Source organism: Poromitra crassiceps, assembly GCF_964638095.1.
Source record: "Poromitra crassiceps genome assembly, chromosome: 19".
Taxonomy (NCBI): Eukaryota; Metazoa; Chordata; class Actinopteri; order Beryciformes; family Melamphaidae; genus Poromitra; species Poromitra crassiceps.
The window spans coordinates 24013488-24035235 of record NC_139646.1 but is presented as its reverse complement, the minus strand read 5'-3'; the positions used below and the strand labels follow the sequence as shown (position 1 = coordinate 24035235).

At 46.7% G+C, this 21748-nt stretch overlaps 1 protein-coding gene across 1 annotated transcript in view; it reads left to right on the top strand.

Annotated features, from left to right (window-relative positions):
• Positions 1-472: 472 nt before the first annotated feature.
• Positions 473-21748, top strand: part of LOC310794286 (alpha-1,6-mannosylglycoprotein 6-beta-N-acetylglucosaminyltransferase B-like) — a gene marked incomplete at both ends in the record, with an annotated part of 214368 nt that continues 193092 nt past the window's right edge. The window contains 2 exons of the mRNA XM_083656256.1: positions 473-543; positions 9911-10023. Coding sequence (XP_083512382.1) covers positions 473-543; positions 9911-10023 — 184 coding nt within the window. The remainder of the gene's footprint in view (positions 544-9910; positions 10024-21748) is intronic.

The window sequence follows — 21748 nt, the reverse complement described above, 5'->3', positions numbered from 1 at the left end:
CTAACTTGACACTAGTGACATAAATGAATAGGAGGCAACACGCTGCCTTGCCACACTTTCGCTGGCAGTGGCTTTGGTTCAGCAGCTGTGAAGTTAAAACGCTCCTGTAGCTCTCCTCTCCCCGACACCCTTCACAGAGAAAGTGTAGATTTCGGACTACACATATTTTGACCACATGTTTGACAACGTCATTTTTGGAGCTCCAACGTCGACACAACCTGCAGCAGCGAGTTCACTAGTTTTGCCTGAGGACGGAATAACGCTTTCTAAACATTTTCTTCCATGTATGGAGAGGACGCTGACTGACTGAAACCCTGCGCATTTCTCCCGGAGCACCGTTAATCAGAACACGGACTTAATTGCTTCCGTGTCCACCTGGATGGGACGCAGGTGAGATGTTTGTCTGGCTGAAGTTGCAGCAGGTCCGGAGGATAAGCAGCACGATGGCAGCCAGGGGCGCTCGTTTTGGGAAATGATCACTGGCAGCTGCACCGACGCTAAAATAATGGTCAGAAGATGTCTACTAACGTTCAAGCCGTTCAGGTAAGGGACAGCTTTCTTTCTGTGTCCAGTTTGCCTTCAGCAGCCTGATCTAAGCATTTTGCTTGTCTCTTCTAGTGTCTTAACCTGGGCTGTTTTCATTGACGGTGCATGTGTTGGTGTTTTTCCACAGCTCGCATGTCTGTCATGTTACGTTAGCTTAGCACGCAGATGATCTGATTCTCAGTGTAAACAAAGGGCTTCATTTGACGGGTTTCATTGAGAGTGACTAGAGACGATGATATTCTACTCTGCCACAGTATGTGTGGCCAAGGTGTCTGTGTGTGCATCTCTCTCCACCCCTCTCCCCTCCCCTCCCACCTGCTCTCTCTGTGTGTGTGTATACTGTACTATAGGTGCATCTGTCTCCCTCTGTCCATCTCTCCCTCTACTCAACCTCTCTTCTCTCTCTCTCTCTCTCTCTCTCCACTAAATCTCTCTCAACTCAATCTCTGGGCCTTGTGTGAGTGGACACACACACACACACACACACACACACACACACACACACACACACACACACACACACACACACACACACACACACACGCACACCGGCTGCTCCTCCTCCCAACAGATGAATGGTATATGCGGTGCAGATCCACATGGATGCACGTACACACTGTGAGTAATCATGAGAGGCCGATGCTAAACGAGCCTTTATCAGTCAGCTGCTTATCGCCTGGAGAGCTCCATTATGTCTGTGGCTGCCTGCGCTCTGCTCCTCAACCAGCAGGGGGACTGGGGGGGGGGGTTCAGCTTCTCACACATGTTCACTGCTTAAAGAGTTTGATATGGTAGCAGTCCTTTTGAGTCATGCTGTGGCAACCTGCTCTTTCCTGCCTGGAAGGAGTGTTTCCTGCCAGGTAGAGGAGGCACGCCACGCTTTCATTCATTCAGCGAAGCTCTTTCTTCTGTCATGATGTCCTGGATGGAGCAGGGCTCTCTCCAAACAGCTCCTCTTCTGCTGGGTGGAGGAGCAGCAGCAGGCAGGACACAACTGATGGTTTCAAGCTGAATTGGTCCACCGACTTATTCAAGCATTTATTCAAACCTGGTTTATTATTCGGTGCCTGGTGTCCAGGTGGGCTATCTCGTGAAAAGGGCCTTTCTGTGTGGAGTTTGCATGCTCTCCCGTGCCCCCCCGCGGTTTCCTCCAATATGAACCCCCCCCCACATTAAAACATGCAAGAAGATGGCCACCTGACCAGCGGCGACAACGATGAAGATGCTCCCTGGCAGGGGGCGCTGTCATTATAATGTAGCTCAAAGCTGCCCACTGCTCCTGGCTGCTCCTCGCAGGAAGGACGTGCCTCGTCTGTACGCTGTCTACTGCTCCTGGCTGCTCCTCACAGGAAGGACGTGCCTCGTCTGTACGCTGTCTACTGCCCCTGGCTGCTCGGAGGAGGAAGGACGTGCCTTGTCAGCGTTAAACAAGCAGAGACTGAATTTCACCAGCATGGTTGTATGTGTGTGTGTGTGGCTGCATGCATGTGTTGTTGGTGTCATGTGACGAAATAAAGATGGCTTTGTCCGTCCATTTTCATTGTTTAAAACAGTGGTTCTCAAGCTTTTTACACCAAACGGTACCGCCTCAGAAATGACCACCATATGAAAGTATGAGAGAGATGGAGCCCTGCAAACCACCAGTGGTACCCTGTACCACCAGTGGTAACCTGTACCACAGACTGAGAACCACCAGCTGAGAACCACCAGTGGTACCTGTACCACAGGTTGAGAACCACCAGTGGTAACCTGTACCACAGGCTGAGAACCACCAGCTGAGAACCACCAGTGGTACCTGTACCACAGGCTGAGAACCACCAGCTGAGAACCACCAGTGGTACCTGTACCACAGGCTGAGAACCACCAGTGGTACCTGTACCACAGGTTGAGAACCACTGGTTTAAAACATTCAGTGAGTAACCGGCAGTATGACAAAGCCTTGTTAGCCTTCACAGCACAGCAGGTTTTACAGTATGTGGGCATCACGTTCTCTAGACCAGGGGTTCTCAACTGGTGGCTCGGGACCCAAACGTGCGTCGCGGGCCGTTTTGAGTGGGTTTTGAGCGGGTGTGTGTATGAAAAAAAAGTTAGACTCTTTGAGAACGCCGGTGTCCACGGCCAACATTGCTGTCTTTCACAGGCTGTAGTGAGCTCACTTTAAAGCCAGAGGGAAGATACTGGTATCCTCTGAAACTAGAAGGCTTAAGACATACATTGGTGCCAAACATGTCATTCTTGCTGCGAGCATCACCGGTTTAAACTTGTTTAAAAAACATAGTCTTTGAGCAATCTGACATTTGGGTCGCGACTTAATCACTAGGCAAAATGTGGGTCGTGAATAGAGCTGGGTATTGGTTCAAATTCCAAGAATCGATTAGATTCCGATTCACAAGGTTGCGAATCGATTAATTTCGATTCGATTTGATTCCGATTTGATCAATTTCAATATTGATTTGGTTAGTGATACCAAAACGTGTTTTTTGAGCTGTACCCTGAATTACATGACTGTCCAGTTATGTAACACAGGGGTTCCCAACCAGCCAAGTAGATACATGGGGGGAAAAAGTTGCAGACCTGTTGTCAATTTTAATGGTTTTAGTTACACATATATTTACTCACCAGGTGGTGACAAAGGGTAAATAACAGCCTTTTCATCTGTCAATAAAGACACTTTCACAATTATGCAGAGTGATTTGATTTCAGCCTATATAATTTCTAAAAGTAGATATTAATGATCAAACATTTCCATTCATGTAGCCTACAGTATTTATGTTTTTGTTTCAACTACAAACATAAATAAACGTCAACTTGAAACTATGTTTCAACTACCACACACAGCATAATATTTTAGCCTGTTTTTATTTATTTTTTATTATTATTATTATTTTTAAATAAATAAAAATCGATCTCTGGACATATGAATCGATAATCGAGGATTAAAATAAAAATCGATTAAAAATCGGAGAATCGATTTTTTTAACCCAGCCCTAGTCGTGAACCTAGACCAGTTGAGAACCACTGCTCTAGACACCCTGTCTACAGAGAACTACTGGTACAATCCGGAGCTGTGTTTCCTCTCATTTCACCAAATGGCTTTTTGAAGCATTGGATGCCCGCCCCACAGAACCAATATCGACTGATAAATCTGGTTCAATCTGATTTTGACGGCATAAGGGGTTAAAGAACAGATTTGTAAATATGGTAAAAACAAATTTACAGAGCTGAAGTCTCAGAATGCTGTTTGTGTGTCAGTGTGTGTCATGGCCGTGAAGCCTGAAGAGTTTCTCCAAGCTCAAAAGCTGCCGGGGAAAGTTTCTTGGCAAACTCCACAGCTAACCTCCACCCCCCCACCCCTCCCCACACTTTGCAGGACTCCTCCACCTAGGGGTGAGATCTGATAAGTCCTTATGTGTGCGAGCGAGCCAATTAGCTGATAGCAGATCTCTCCTTCTGATCCAATTATAGGGAGCAGAGCATTTACTTTAAGCCTGTTAATTAAAGAGTCGTCAGGCAGGGCCGGGGCCTCAATCGCTCCCATATCACCCTCCTCACGCCCGCTTTGAAAAACGCCTGAATGATGAGAGAGGAAACCATCGCCCCCTGCAGGCAGACCAGCCTCTCTGCCCGCATTGGCTCAATATTTCTCTCTCTCTCTCTTAGGGTTGGCACGATGGACGATGGCATCGACCATCGTGATGGGCCGACCCCCCATCGACCTCTGAGCCTTCTACATCGGATCATCGTAATTAATTATCTGTTCGAATTAAAATTGTGCCGTTTTAATAATAAAAAAGGCCAAGTCCACTTACCGTGACGCGCGGGGGACGCGCCGGCGGCATTAAACAAGCACGCCCAGTTCAGTTCAGGGAAGCCTCCACTCCCCTCCTCCTCCCCCTCCTCAGCTCCACTGCTTCTCTGAACTGGGTGCGATTGTTTAATGTTGCCGGGGCGTCCCCAGCGCGTGAGAAGTCTGCTGTATTGTGAAAACTTTTTAAGACAAAGAAGAAACTTCACGTTCTTTCCTGTTTTCAACCCAAAGTGAGTACAAGTCTTCAACTGTGAATTTAACTCACTAAGTTGGAGTCGCTCCATACTAGATACGGCAGCTGCGTTTCTCTAGCCATTTATCCTAAACTCTCTCTAGGTTCAAAAGCCCACGCAAATCTAACGTTACATCAGCCAGTAATTCAGTCAGTTTTCTGCCAGCTAGTTAAATTCAACACACACACGTTGTTGGTGAGGATCTGTAACGTTAGCGTTATTTGTTTTGCGCCGTTCAAATTGCTGGTAGTGACAGCCACTGGCCACTTCAGTCGCCTGGCTCTGTGCTGTAGCACAGAGCAGAGGCTAATAGCCTATCCAAGCCCGCTGGTGTCATAGAGCTCAGCTGTCCTGTGTTGTTAACGTGAACGCATTGCAGCGGCTAGCCAAATGGAATTACAGCAACGCAGCGACTTAATAAATAATTAATTATTCCCCCCACCCGCGACGATGCCATCCTCCAAAACGATGTTTCACTGTAAAACAATCACGATGGGTATTTTCATGACATCGCACAACCCTACTCTCTCTTCTCTCCTTCTTGCTCTTTGGTTTCCCTCTCTCTCTCTCTCTCTCCCCATCATTCACTCCGTTGCTCTCACATAGACACTCTCTGAGGATTATTCATCCCTAGATCACAGAGAGAATGTATGGATCAAACAGGATTACAAAGCTAGTCAGAGCGAGAGGAGCCCACTCTGCGTCATGTCCTCTGTGTAACTCCTTTATCACTTCAAATATGCCACTGGCTTCTCTTCAGTTTTCCTTCACAGAGCACAGCACATTCCAATTGTATCGAGGGACAAATGTAGCAGTTGGAAAAAAAAAGTGTTCTAAAATCAGGTCAGTGGTTATCACGTTCAGCTTCCAGTCCCTTGGCTTGGGGAGCAGATGGGCGTACAATAGGTGCGTAATCCGTGCAGGTAGTTCATGAATAAACCTAATCTCTGGATCATGGGTTCATATTAACCTTGACAGATAATCCCATGATCATATCTTCATTGCTTTGGATTGGATTTGGTTACTGTATCTCTTGACGGTGATCGAGTTACTTTCAGTGCATTCTGCAATGTGCCTGGCACAGATGTATTTCAATATAATCATAATGTTACATTATCCTGAGAGGGGAGGAGTTACAGGAGTTATCCTGAGTGGGGAGGAGTTACATTATCCTGAGAAGGAAGGAGTTACAGTTTCCTGAGAGAGGGGAGGAGTTACATTATCCTGAGATGGGAGGAGCTACATTATCCTGAGAGAGGAGGAGCTACATTATCCTGAGAGGGGAGGAGTTACAGTTTCCTGAGAGGGGGAGGGAGGGGAGGAGTTGCATTATCCTGAGAGGGGAGGGGTTAGAGTTCCCTGAGAGGGGAGGAGTTACATTATCCTGAGAGGGAAGGAGTTACATTATCCTGAGAGGGAAGGAGTTACAGTTTCCTGAGAGGGGAGGAGTTACATTATCCTGAGAGGGGAGGAGCTACATTATCCTGAGAGAGGAGGAGCTACATTATCCTGAGAGGGGAGGAGTTACAGTTTCCTGAGAGGGGGAGGGAGGGGAGGAGTTGCATTATCCTGAGAGGGGAGGGGTTAGAGTTCCCTGAGAGGGGAGGAGTTACATTATCCTGAGAGGGGGAGAGAGGGGAGGAGTTATCCTGAGAGATGGGGTGAGAGGGGATGAGTTACATTATTCTGAGGGGGAGAGAGGGGAGGAGTAACATTATCCTGAGAGAGGGGGAGGAGTTACATTATCCTGAGAGGGGGAGAGAGGGGAGGAGTTACACTATGCAGAGGAGGGAGGAGTTACATTATCCTGAGAGAGGGGAGGAGTTACATTATCCTGAGAGAGGGGGAGGAGTTACATTATCCTGAGAGGGGGAGAGAGGGGAGGAGTTACATTATCCTGAGAGAGGGAGAGAGGGGAGGAGTTACATTATCCTGAGAGGGGGAGAGAGGGGAGCAGGGTTAGTGAGTGAGAGTATACCTGGTGCTTAGGCTGTGAGGTGAGTACTACTCACCTCACAGCCCCTTGAATGTTTTTGAAAATGGGCATAAATAGACATGGGTCATTGAAAGTGCCTAAATTTACATATTTTGTGCAAGAATAGAAATTGAGGTTCTTTTGATAATTTTCTTTACTCAACGCAGCACAATTGAGAAGGGTTCATACATTCACGTCACGACTCTCTTTTGAATCGTCTGTGAGCTTCTGTAAAGCTGCTACTTCTCATTATAAACCTCAGCGTTGTAACACTTATTACCACTGATCTCTCTCTCACATGATGCCATGTTGGCTCCTTGGATTTGAGGGAATTGGCCTCTGGAAAGTCCTTGAATTTGAATGTGTGGAGACCCTGGCTGCTTCATTAGTGTTCATTGTAAATGAGTGAAGCGCCTCTTTGGAGCCTCTTGACCCGCCCCAGCTCTCCTCTCTGATTGGACCCTGCCTCTTGACCTGCCCCAGCTCTCCTCTCTGATTGGACCCTGCCTCTTGACCTGCCCCAGCTCTCCTCTCTGATTGGACCCTGCCTCTTGACCTGCCCCAGCTCTCCTCTCTGATTGGACCCTGCCTCTTAGTCTTGACCTGCCCCAGCTCTCCTCTCTGATTGGACCATGCCTCTTGACCCGCCCCAGCTCTCCTCTCTGATTGGACCCTGCCTCTTGACCTGCCCCAGCTCTCCTCTCTGATTGGACCCTGCCTCTTGACCCGCCCCAGCTCTCCTCTCTGATTGGACCCTGCTGAGTGCTGATCATAGTGATCATCATCACACTCAAGTGTTGCCTAATCATTTGTTCCACCAGCAGCACATGAAGTACATCATCAGAGATGTCGCTGAGGCAATTCAGACATTTCTAAATGTGTTCATACACAAATGACTGTGATGTAATTCATTAGATCCAACTCCAGCTCAGAAATGTAATCGGATTACGTTGCCTCCAACGTCTATAGAACATGACAATAAATTAGCAATACAGCAAAGCAGCTGTATTAGCTGTTATTGGGGTACTGTAATCCTCATGATGATGATTATGTGCTAGAGTGAGACTTTTCCTCCCAAATGAAGCCTTGTCCTTGAACTCCGACAAGACAATATACTACATCGACTCTGGATTTACAGCCATAGATATTATATGACTATAGATGGGTCACCGCAGGCTCCGCCAATTCTAACAAATGGTACCAGCAAGTCTCCTAAATGGGCGTGGTCAACCATAGACTAGGCCATGTTCAGCCTGGGAGGCCAAATCTGATTTGTGAACTTTAGTGACCTATTAATGACTTTATCCAGATTGGTTTTATGAGTCTGGGCGCTCCAAGTCTGATTTGTGTCACTTGTCCCAAACCACATATGGAGGTAGTTTCCAATCTGCTTTCGACTGATGTGACTTCAGTGCGGACGCGCAGATCCACCAAATCTGATTTGATCGTCACTCGCAACTCGTCATCAAATGCTTCTGCGCAGGAAAAACACGTCACCAACGTACGTATTTACTGACGCCTACGTTGTTACCATAGCAACCCATGCAGATAGGCTGTTTAGGTCTGGACACACAGATCTGACTTGAGAATCAGATTTGTGGCAGTGCGGACACACTCCCAAATCAGATTTGGGAAACCAATCAAGATAATGATGATTCATGACTTTATCAGCAAATCAGATTAGCCTGTAATGTGAACATGGCCTTACTGTAATGATGCCAGTAAAACATGCCCATACAAAGTGCCGTACAAAAGCACATCTACCCAAATGAAGTTATGGCGTGTGTCTCTGTCGTGGTTCTGTGCTGTTTCCCATTGGCCCAACTTAGGGCCAATGGCCTGAGTTTAAGTCCAAAATGGCGGCAGGCTGGCAGCACCAGTTTCATATGTTGGCTTCCACACTTTTTGCTAAGGAGAGCCCACATGCCTTCTCATTTTAAACGCTGAGCCTTTGTCACAAAGGGGTTCTGTTCCAAAGCTAGACCTGCACTGCTTACCGATCAGAAACCCATACATGTACTTGTATGGGCCTTTTTCCACCAGCAGCCATTTTTGTGTCTAAAAGGCAGGAAGTAACGCACATGCAAGCAAACATTAATGAGGGTTTCCAACTTCCAATCCATTTAGGTGTTCCAGTGCCAGGGGGCCCTCGTTAATGTTTTGCTTGCACCTGTCTTACCTCCTGCCTTTTAGACACACAATGGCTGAGGTGAAAAAGGCCATTGGAGTATGGGATTAACTCTCTCTTGCCTCCACACCATCATACTGTGTGTCTATTGGCTGATAGGTGAGCTGACCTCTGAGTCGAGCGTTTAGAGTCCGGCCTCAGGGCAATGATACTGTACACACCGTGCAGAGCGGATTGCAGCACCTGGTGCTGTTGACCCAGTTTGGTGTGGTTCAGACAGAGGGTGGAGAAGAACCCAGCCAGCATCTCTGCACAGTCCATTCTTCTTTCATGTCTTCTGCTCTCCTCTTCTCCTCCTCTGCTTTCCTCCACTCCTATGTGTAGCACTACGGCTGCAACTAACAATTATTGATTATTCTGTTGATTATTTTCTCGTCTTTTGGGTCTATAAAATGTCACGAAATGGTGAAAAATGTCGATCACTTTCTCCCCCAAAGCGCAAAGATGACATCCTCAAATGTCCACAACCCAAAGATAATCAGTTTAATGTCATAGAAGAAGACTAAAGAAAAATGTTCACATTCAAGAAGCTGGAACGAGAGCAATGTTAGTATTCTTTTCTTTAAATGTTGTCTAAATGATTAATCGGTAAAAAAATAATGGGTCGATAAGTTTTCTGTCGATCGGCTAATCGATCAATCGTCTAATCACATCCACTTGGCCCTAGCTCAGGGTCAAACTGCTCCTCAAACCCCCTCATTCATATTTTGGCAGCAGTCCTGGCAGTAAGGCTTTCTGCTTTTCCACGTGTGATCCTCCCTGTTCTATTTCTGCTCTGCCTACCTGATGTTTGCTGCTGCTGCTTCTTGACTTGTGTCTCGGTTTCTCTCCTCTCCTCTTCTCTTCTCTTCTCTCCTGCACATCTCCCCCTCATCATCTGACCTCCTCCTCCACCATTTCTCCTCTCTCCCTTTGTCTCCTGGCTCTCTCCATCGTCCTCTCCTCTCGCAAACCCTGTCTCGCCTCTTTCGCCCCTTCACGTCCTCCACCGACAAATGTCCCGTCCGTCCCCTCCCACCCATCTTCTATCCTCTTGTCCACATTTTGTCTCTACTCATTCAAACCCTCTCCTCACCCCGTCCTCCCCCTCGCACGCATCCTCTCTCTTGTCTCCTCTCTCCTGCTCCCTCTGCTGCCTCTCCTCTCTCCCTGTGTTGCAGGATATTCGTGGTGGGGATAGGCTTCTTCAGCCTGTGTTTTCTAATGACCTCTCTGGGGGGCCAGTTCTCCGCCAAGAGACTGGGGGACTCCCCCTTCACCATCCGCACAGAAGGTACTGATGTGTGTGTGTGGGGGGGTGGGGGTGGGTTGTGTGTGTGTGTGTGTGTGGGGGGGGGGGGGGGGGGTGTTTGGGTGTGCGTGGTGTGTGTGTGGGTGTGGGTGTGTGTGTGTGTGTGGGGGGGGGGGGGGGCGTGTGTGTGGGGGGGTCTGGTTTGTGTGTGTGTGTGGGGGGGGTGTTTGTGTGCGTGGGGTGTGTGTGTGTGTGTGTGTGTGTGCATGGTGTGTGTGTGTGTGTGTAAATGCTGTAATGTCACAGCATGTCTCTATGCTATAATTCACCGTGGTCCCTCTGGCGCTCCAGCGCCACACGCTGCTTTGTCAAAGCGGCGCTTCCTGTCACTGCTTGGCTCATATTAAATGGTTTTGAATATCAGGATCAGGGACAAGAACAAAGCAGGAAGTTCATGCTAATGCCACAGCAGAAGTCGTGCGACTGGTTCATTTGTAAAACTGATTTAACCTTCATGAGAAAACCCGTCCCCCCCGTAGTTGGGGTCAAATGGGTCCTTCCAAAGGCTGGAGCTAAAGCAACATGCTAGAAGAAGATTTCATACTAGCAGTTACTGAAGGGTTGTTGGTTCTCTCTCTTTGACCTGACGGTGTGTACTGTAGGAGGCTGTGGGTGTATCTGGAATAGAACTATATACTTGCTCACATGACACTACTGTAATGTACTGCCAACAAGATCCAACAAAATCAAAAAAAGAATTTACAATCAATGGCTACTTGAGTCTACTTTGTTAGAATAACTGCTGAATTCACTCTATGGTTTTCCTCCTGCTATCCTTGATGATTTTAGTTGGACACCATCTTTTTTGAATAGGCATTTAACTGGAATTCTGTTGCTAGGGAACACTCAGCTATTGTACAGTACGAGCAAACACCGCAACAGGAAATAAGATCAGGTCCATTTGGAATGTTTATGTTCAAGTTGAAACGGTCTCTAAGCAGATGATCTGAGGATCCTCACAGAGACTCCACACTGCCCCCTGGTTGCTGTAACGCTGTCATTATTGGCTCTGGAGCCTGCGGCCGGACGCTCCATATCTCGCCGGTGAAACGTCATTAACACATTGATTGGCCCGGCCGGAGATGTCACATGACCCGGAGCGAAGGCCGGCCGGAGATGGTCACATGACCCGGAGCGAAGGCCGGCCGGAGATGGTCACATGACCCGGAGAGAAGGCTGGCCGGAGATGGTCACATGACCTGGAGCGAAGGCAGAGCACCTGGCCAGGCAGAAAAGACAAGGAAAATGAGCATGGCGTTGTAATCTGCAAGGTGTGAAGATAGACAGTCTGGGGTCGTTCGCTGGAGGGCAAACAACTTCCACCACTGTCTGATCAAATAAGAAATCCTGGCTCTGTGTGTGTCACGTGTGTGTCACGTGTGTGTCACGTGTGTCACGTGTGTGTCACGTGTGTGTCACGTGTGTCACGTGTGTGTCACGTGTGTGTCACGTGTGTGTCACGTGTGTCACGTGTGTGTCACGTGTGTGTCACGTGTGTGTCACATGTGTGTCACGTGTGTCACGTGTGTGTCACATGTGTGTCACGTGTGTGTCACGTGTGTGTCACGTGTGTGTCACGTGTGTCACGTGTGTGTCACGTGTGTGTCACGTGTGTGTCACGTGTGTGTCACGTGTGTGTCACATGTGTGTCACGTGTGTCACGTGTGTCACGTGTGTGTCACGTCACGTGTGGAAGCAGTGTGTTTGAGCACTTTAAAATGTTGGGGGGTGTCAGTGTGTGTGAGATAACGAGACCGAGAGAGGGGGCAGGTTGGGATTATTTGTGATCAATTCAGATGACTGACTTTGTGTGATAAATGACGGCGTAGACACACTGGAAACGGAAGTGTGGAGCCTGGCCATGCTTTCACACCAGGAGCGCTCGCTCTTTTGCTCCGCGGCGCCGGTGCGAGACGGGTCGCGTCGCAACATGCCGTGGCCGGTGTGAACGGTGTAAACTGTTAACAAGGACGCCAACATGAAACTGCCTCTGTGTTGCGTCGCTTCCATGTTGAATCTGTTTCCTGTGTGTGTGTGCGTGTGTGTGTGTGTGTGTGTGTGTGTGTGTGTGTACATATTTCTTAGTAGAATATGCTTGATTTAGGGCTGGGTGTCGGTACTCGATACCTTTTAAGTCTTCAAGGTATCGAGCCTTAAGGTACCTTTTAAAGTTTAAGGTATCAACTAAAATAACCCAGACCCACTACCAAGTAGTATTGTAACTTTTTAGTAACTTTTTGTACACATCTAGAAAAAAATTACTGTCTGTATGATTTTGCTCGCAGCCAATCACCGCAAGTGTTCTTCGATTTAATGCGACGTGTGATTGGCCCACACAACCCATACAGTCTGTGATGGTGAAGTGGACCGCGGTGTATATGGAGGAGTCGGCAGTTGAAAGCATTCTAAAGTGTGGCAGTGGCTATGTAAGGGATAATGTATATTGAGGCGGTGATTACGGGGGAAATAATGACCGACAGGTGGATTGAGCCCGACGCGCCAGCGGAGGGCTTAATCGTTCACCTGAAGGTCATTATTTCCCAGTAATCACCGCCTCAATATACATTATCCTGCTTAGAACATGGCCTACAACTAAATCATTCAATAATCTGACAAAAATAATTATTCAAATAGATTTTTTAATAGCGTTTTCAACGACAAAGCGGTTTCATTCGTAATTGGCACACAAGACACCACAGCTGCAACTGGTTGGCCTAATTAGTAGTGTCTTGCTGACAAAAAGCTCTTATCAACTGATTAATCCAGGTGTGGCAGAGCAGCGGTCGGTTGTCGAGAAATAATGACCGGTGAATATTGTTGATTGACCAATCAGAATCGAGTATTCAAGAGAGCCGTGTTCTAAAATACAGTACTACACGCCTGTGGGAAAAGGTATGGAGTGATGTACTCTGTTGGTATCGGTATCATTTAAGGGTGCTAGTATCGGTACTGGTATCGTCACTTTTGAATCGATACCCGAGCTTGATTAATCAGCCACTCACGGAGCTGCAGTCTGGGAGAACAGCTGGAGCAAGCTCGTTAAAAACACTAGTGTGTCCAACTCTGCTGCCCTGTAGGACTTTACTGTGTGTGTGTGTGTGTGCGCGCGTATCCCCATCTACATAATGTGTGTATATCTGTGTATCCTTTTATGTACATTTATGCAGTCATGCTTTTGTCTGTAGAGTCCAGCGTGTGTGTTCTGCTCCCTCCCTGTGTGTGTGTGTGTGTGTGTGTGTGTGTGTGTGTGTGTGTGTGTGTGTGTGTGATGAGCTGGCAGGAAGTGGTCTGTTAAATGGGGCGACAGCAGCAATGTGGGACAAGATTGAGAGCAGAGAAGTGAGAGAGCGATCCATCTGCTCTCTGCACATCAGCCCCACCAAACAACTGGCCCTTTCATTAAGCCTCCACACACTGACACACACACACACACACACACACACACACACAGACACACACAGACACACACACTTCAACACTGACACACACACACATGCGCACACACACACACACACTGAGACACGCACACTTCAACACTGACACACACACACACACACACACACACACACACACACACACACACACACAGACAGACACACACACACACACACACACTGAGACACACACACACACACACACACACACACACACACACACACACACACACACACAAACAGACTTGAAACACACACACACACACAGATGCAAATACCCATGTGGACACTCATGGTAGCACATCCACACATGGCACGACTGCACACCTAACTGACCAGGTTGTGACAGGCATTCAAAGGCACATCCACATATATATAGGTAGGAGTGGAACAATATGAAAATGTCATGTCACGATTATCCTGACCAAAATAATTGCGATATTAACACGATAATCATCAAAATATGCTTAAAAACTCTTAATATGGCACTAATGAAACATACTGGAATCACTTTACATTAAGAAACAAATATTGGAGGTGTGGAATCCCATGGCGGGCACCTTCCTCCGGCCGCTTCTGCAGTCTTTCTGTCGTCGCTCCCCCCCCCCCCCCCCCCCCCCCCATTAGTGCTAATTTCATTGATTTCTGCGAACTGGCTCCATGCTTCCTCCGAGACATGGGCAGTTAGCCAGCCGCTTCTTTTCACCTGACAGGGGAAGCTTCACCGGTAGGACATAGCACGTGGGAGGTTCAACGCTATTCCAACCAGTTCCCCTCCCTCCGAACAGGCGCCCTTAACGACCAGAGGAGGAACCACATTAGCAACCAGGATATTGCATGTTTTTGGTGAAGGGGGTTCCTATATGAAGGAAACCCCCGGGAGGCACGGGGAGAACATGCAAACTCCACACAGAAAGGCACCTTTTTGACGACCCCACCCGGGCGGCGGGCTCTCGAGGACATGCGGACGGGCACGCACTCCTTCAGCGCTCACAGCGTCCCAGGTGGGAATCGAACCCAGGACCTTCGAGCTGTGAGGGCTTACCACTGCACCACCGTACCCCCCCTGTCGTCGCTTCTTTTTGAACCCAGAATATTTCCACACATCTGATTTAACGAATTGCGTGTCAATTAAAGTTCATTTGAAGTTTATTTGTGTAAAAAGTGACAGCCAGCCCCTAGCCTCTGTCAGACCCCACTTTGTTGCCGAGGCAACCGTTATCAATTAGGCCCCCCTGCTCTGCTTCTGCAGGCTGGCAAAGCTCAGCGACATTATCAAACTGTCCTCATGTTTTCTTTCTTATCATGGTTGTCATGTTGTTTTAATCTGCACTAGAGGAAGACATTTCACTCGGCTAACGATGTCATTTCCCTCTATCTCCTCGCCCACATCCTAAGCAGGCCTGTTATTTAGTCTGACAGCTGCCAGCATGTATGTGATGGCTGCAGGGTGAGCAGCACCGACGCCTTCTTTTGCCACTTAAAGGCATTCATGACGTTGCGCGTGTTTGTTCCTCGGCTCTCTAATGGCTTTGTGCTCGCATTCAAACTAAACCTATTTACAGAGAGGCAAACCAGCACAAGCAATTTTCCTCTCTTTTTCTCGTTTCACCCTCGACTAGGGCTGCGCCGCGGGCAATTGACCGAAAATGTGGCGAAGCCGACATTTTAGAAGTAGAACCTCTGACCGACGTAATCTTGCTCGTGTCAATTCATTCGATCATTTAATTAATTCATGTTAATTCGATACACGTGTGCGTTCATGAAAATACGACGTCGCGTCGCCTCTTTTACACATGACCTCTCAATAGAAATGCTTCATTACATCCACGGGACAGGATGCATGTGCCGAGTTGTGAGGTTAATGTTTCCCGCCTTTCTTAATCAAACATTATGAGCTATCCTCTAACCGTTATTTGCTGATTATGTTCTCTCAACATTTCCCATGTATCGCTGTGTTTACATGACAGCTCTACACCGCGGCCTTCCATGTAACGGAGTTGAGGCCGTCTGATTCAGCAGCTATCAGTACATGGAACTAATCGCTATGCAAGGCTGACAGGAACACTGTCCAAGTACACAAATGGCTTTAACCCATTGATACCTGATGCAGCATTTGTGTGTGTATCCCTTTAAGACCGGCGGTCTTAAAGGGATAAAGGTTGGGAGAGCTGCACTTATACTCAAAATCCTCCTCTCTCCAACTCACCAAATCATCAAGAGCTGTGAGCTAGAGATGGAGAGGTGGAGGCTCAATAATCAAAGTGAAAAGTAGGATGGGGGAAGTCAGGGATGGGTGTTTCTAGCAAAAACATCGTTTGAAATTCGCTTGGGCAAAGTTGACTTTTCATCGAAATATAGTTGAATCTCTTTACTGGGTTTGACCAAGTAAAACCAGATTCATAGGTTTTTTACACAAGGTCTGTGGAAAAATGAATAGTGGATGAAATCTCATGGAGAGGGAGAGGGGGTGACCTTGGCACTCTATCGAGCCAGACTACGTTAGCCACGTTAGCATCGTTAGCGTAGCTTCCCGAATGGAGCCGAGATGGCTCAGGGAACGGTAGACAGAATATCAGCTGTTCTTCATGCAGTAACGAGCCTTGAAACCTTTTCCTTGTGGCCGAGTGTTGCTGTAATATAGACCGTTTAAGAGCATTTCTACTACGTTTCTAGAGTTTCTACCAAGGAGCTGCTGGGTGCTTCTGCTCCATGAGTAAGTGTGCGCACTGCACAGCAGCTGCGGCAACATCACAAACGTGTTTCTCTTAAAGAGACAGGTGCCGGTAAAAACAATGGAAAACGTACTTTTTAAGACAAGATTGTCAAACGATTTTCGACTTTCGATAATAAAAGTCGGTCTTGATAATAAAAACGATTATTCGAAAATTCTAAATTCATTGCCCATCCCTAGTGGGGTTGGGAGGTGGAATTATAATTGTGTGTGTGTGTGTGTGTGTGTGTGTGTGTGTGTGTGTGTGTGTGTGTGTGTGTGTGTGTGTGCGTGCGTGCGTGTGATCGAGCAAGATAATGCGATTTCTATGGGTTATAGTGCTGACAAAGAATGACAGATGAAAAGGTAGCTAACTGGACTGTTCTCTTCAGATTAAGATGCATCGGCACAAGAGAGACGTTCGCTTGATCAAAGGCGCTCCCCATGGAGCTCGCCCGTACCCTGCAGTTTATCCTGATAACGAGGAGCCATGACAAGTCTCTTCACCCCAAGCATGAGATGACTCACCACGCTGTTTGTTCTCCTTAAGTCAGGCCGTTCTCACTGTCTAATGGGAGAGAGGATATTTCTCCCTCAAATGTGACTCGTGCAGTTTTCTCTGGTGTCTGTAGCTCTAACAGCTGGAGAACACTCTCAATCAAAGAGTGTCACTTAGAAAACAGAGATGAGTCCTAACGAGCAAGAAGAGAACATTCCGTTTGCGAACGCTGCCGTGCTTAGATCCAAGCACCAGTCTGGCTGTTTGACTGGCCTTAAACCCGGGCCTGTGATGTTCCTCCATGAGTCTCCGTGGCATCAATCAGAAGACCAGTTGCACCGTTGCACCGTGTTCCCAGAAGACGTTTTGACTTGATGATGACCCGAGCTCTTTCTGACACCTCGCCTCATAACTCCAATAATAATATGAATTGCATCACTCAGTATGCAGTGTACAGTATGCAGTATGCATCACTCAGTATGCAGTGTACAGTATGCATCACTCAGTATACAGTGTACAGTATGCATCACTCAGTATGCAGTGTACAGTATGCATCACTCAGTATGCAGTGTACAGTATGCAGTATGCATCACTCAGTATGCAGTGTACAGTATGCAGTGTACAGTATGCAGTATGCAGTATGCATCACTCAGTATGCAGTGTACAGTATGCAGTATGCAGTATGCAGTATGCAGTATGCATCACTCAGTATGCAGTGTACAGTATGCAGTATGCATCACTCAGTATGCAGTGTACAGTATGCAGTATGCATCACTCAGTATGCATCACTCAGTATGCAGTGTACAGTATGCAGTATGCATCACTCAGTATGCATCACTCAGTATGCAGTATGCAGTATGCATCACTCAGTATGCAGTGTACAGTATGCAGTATGCATCACTCAGTATTAGGGGTGTCACGATACACTCAGTTCACGATACGATACGTATCACGATACTGGGTTCACGATAACGATACGATACGATACGATTTTAACAATATTTTTTTAAACTTGAATAATGACAATATATGACTGGAAAAGTAGTATTTTATTTGAAATGCATAAATACAAAACATGCTGTTGTGGGAAATTGTTATTACAATAACAACTAGAAAAAACATGAGATTGGAGATAAGGCTTATCTTGAAATAGAATGAGTTACACCGTCACTTAGATTTACTTTGAACTAAAAGGTTTCTCAGCAGTATAAATTCTCATTATGCATCTTCAGTTTTTCTTCAAACTCAAACAACAAGACTTTTCTTAGTCTATTTTTATGCTTCAGTTTTTCCTGTCAAGTAAACAGTTTTGCCAGAAACTCAATTGAATGGTTTCTCTCCTGTATAACTTCTCATGTGTCTCTTCAGAGACTTGTTCAACTGAACTACTTTCCACACATTGAACTTCAACAAACAAAGACGTTTCTTAGTCTATTTTTGATTTTTTTTTTTTTTTTTTTTTTTTGCGATATGAGATTTCATCTCAACGATACATATCGTGACGTTTTACTATCGCGAAATTTCGTGGGACGATATATTGTGACACCCCTACTCAGTATGCATCACTCAGTATGCAGTATGCAGTATGCATCACTCAGTATGCAGTGTACAGTATGCAGTATGCATCACTCAGTATGCAGTGTACAGTATGCAGTATGCATCACTCAGTATGCAGTGTACAGTATGCAGTATGCATCACTCAGTATGCAGTGTACAGTATGTAGTGTGTAGTATGCATCACTCAGTATGCAGTGTACAGTATGCAGTATGCATCACTCAGTATGCAGTTTACAGTATGCAGTATGCATCACTCAGTATGCAGTGTACACTATGCAGTATGCATCACTCAGTATGCAGTGTACAGTATGCAGTATGCAGTATGCATCACTCAGTATGCAGTATGCAGTATGCATCACTCAGTATGCAGTGTACAGTATGCAGTATGCATCACTCAGTATGCATCACTCAGTATGCAGTATGCAGTATGCATCACTCAGTATGCAGTGTACAGTATGCAGTATGCATCACTCAGTATGCATCACTCAGTATGCAGTATGCAGTATGCATCACTCAGTATGCAGTGTACAGTATGCAGTATACATCACTCAGTATGCAGTGTACAGTATGCAGTATGCATCACTCAGTATGCAGTGTACAGTATGCAGTATGCATCACTCAGTATGCAGTGTACAGTATGCAGTATGCATCACTCAGTATGCAGTGTACAGTATGCAGTATGCATCACTCAGTATGCATCACTCAGTATGCAGTGTACAGTATGTAGTGTGTAGTATGCATCACTCAGTATGCAGTGTACAGTATGCAGTGTACAGTATGCAGTATGCAGTATGCATCACTCAGTATGCAGTGTACAGTATGCAGTATGCATCACTATGCAGTATGCAGTGTACAGTATGCAGTATGCAGTATGCATCACTCAGTATGCAGTGTACAGTATGCAGTATGCAGTATGCATCACTATGCAGTATGCAGTAGCTGGTACCGGTTGAGTACATCGTGCACCAGCGCTCTATGGCCCCCTTTCATGTTTTTTTTCACGTGGCAGATGTTCATCTCTATGACAAATTCCCTGCAGTTATGTTTTTATTCCCGTCACTTTCTGTCGAACAAATCTGGCATGACAATCTTCTGCATGTAGCGCTAGTGCTACATGCAATGGCAGAGTCACAAGGGGAGCACACTTTTTCAGTGCACTCATACACTAGTAGCCTGAGGACTTTGTGTGTGTGTGCGTGCATGCGTGTGTGCGTTGACTGTTGACTGCAGCCGAGCATGGTGCCTTCAGGTGCGGTCAGATTTATGAAAACGCTTTCGAGAAACAGTGCTAAACATCTATAAGCGATTTTCTTTTAAAGGATGGCTTTACCGGTAATCAACCCACTTTGTATCATTAATAATCTTGGTAATATAAGCACATGGGCAGTGTTTTACCCTCTCTGTTTTCCTCACAGAGATCTCCCATTTCCTCCTCTGGCAAAGCATTCCGTTGTGACACGTTTTACATCACAACGCGTCATAACGGAGCTGCGGAAGTTCTGCTCGAGAGGCAGAATCTGCTCTGAGGGCGGCTGTTATTGTTTTTTTGTTTTTTTTTTAAGTATGCGCACATCCACGGAGAATCGCATGGCGAGCCATAACAAGCCTTAATGACTTGCAGCTGGTGGGGGCGGAGTTTCTGCAGGCAGCAGCAGGAGCTTTTTTCTCTGTGAGGTAAACAGAGAGAGAAGGTAAAACACTGCCCATGTGCTTATATTACCCAGATGATATAGGATACAAAGTGGGTTGGTTAGCGGTAAAGCCATCCTTTAAGAAAACAAAACTTGGACCCTGAGGAAGAGGTGAAGAGCGTTCCCACAGCGTTCCCACGCAACGATCACTCTGGGAACCATGTTCCCAACTGTTAATTTCCACCACTGGGAACACCTCCTCCTTCCTCGGACACTAGTGGGTCAGATTCAAGCCAATAGATTGGAGCGTGGCAAAGACGGGTTTGTCACATGATCGTGATCTCGTTCTCGTGTGCATCCAGCTGCCTCGCTACGTTATCCAAATGCATCTCGAGCTTCTGACCCATTTGGACGAGTGGAAAATTCAGTGTGTCTTCTGTCGGGTATATATGATGTGTTGTTGTACAGCCTTTACACCTGCTTTGAACATGCTTCCTGGGTGAGTAGAGTATAGTATCAGGCATGGATAATAGATGCATTTCTGTGTAAGTGTAACATGCATCGCGTTTAGAAATATGAAATATGTATGAATTTGGACAGCATTTTACAGCTTGAAGGGGGTCAGCTTGAGAATTTGAACACAGCATCTTTTCCACACACACACTACCTTTCCATTTCCCGGCTATGCAAGCTCCAGTGCATTCAGTGTTTTTCCCTCCTTAGCCCGTTCCTACCAGCAATACATATTAATGAGAAAGCCTATCCAATTTCCAAGTAGAGTAAGCCATTGTTCTGACGTAAAATGCTATTACCCAGCCGGCAGCCGTAAATGCAAAATGTCTCCGGAGCACATTATCCCCTGGTTTTGTCTCTGGGAAGGTTACCATGTAGCAATATGCTGTCTCAATGACCCCGTCTGCATCCAGCTTTGTCCACAGGTCGCTACAGTAGCTCATGGTTTCCTCCTCCGCCACAAACAGCTTATTTTCCCGGCTCCTGATAGTGTCACACTCCAGCGTGTTTGTGCTTCCTTTCTGCAGATATACACTAATGGTGTTTACCAACCCGTGGCCTCTGTTGCCTGACAGTTTTGGGAAGACTAGCGATTGTATTATGTCTGTGTTGACAAAAAAGGCAGCTGTGTTTGCCTGCTTTTCCTTACTGGTGTGGACTGATAAGGCCATAAAAGCACCCCAAGCATACCTTGAGATTATTTTCCCTTTCCTCGAGCCATCTCCCTTCCCCCTCCTCCTCCTCCTCCTCCTCCTCCTCCTCCTCATCCTCATCCTCCTCTGTCCTCTCTCTTCTCTCTCTCTCTCTCTCTTTCCCTCTGAGATGAATATATTAAGTGCCTGAGTCTGAATCATTGCAGGAGCTGGGTTCTATTTTCTGCCTCCGCCAATGGAGATGGCCGGGAGGTCATGTTTTCACCCCTGTCTCTGTCTGTCTGACTGACTGTCTGACTGTCTGTCCTTCTGTCTGTCTGTCCTTCTGACTGTCTGTCTGTCTGTCTGTCTGTCTGTCTGCCTGTCTGTCTGTCTGACTTTCTGTCTGTCTGTCTGACTGACTGACTGTCTGTCTGTCTGTCTGTCTGTCTGACTGACTGACTGTCTGACTTTCTGTCTGTCTGTCTGTCTGTCTGTCTGACTTTCTGTCTGTCTGACTGTCTTTCTGTCTGTCTGACTGACTGTCTGTCTGTCTGACTGTCTCTCTGTCTGACTGACTGTCTTTCTGTCTGTCTGTCTGTCTAACTGACTGTCTTTCTGTCTGTCTCTCTGACTGTCTGTCTGACTGACTGTCTTTCTGTCTTTCTGTCTGTCTGACTGACTGCATGATATCAAAAAGTTATGAACGGATTTGCACAAAACTTTGT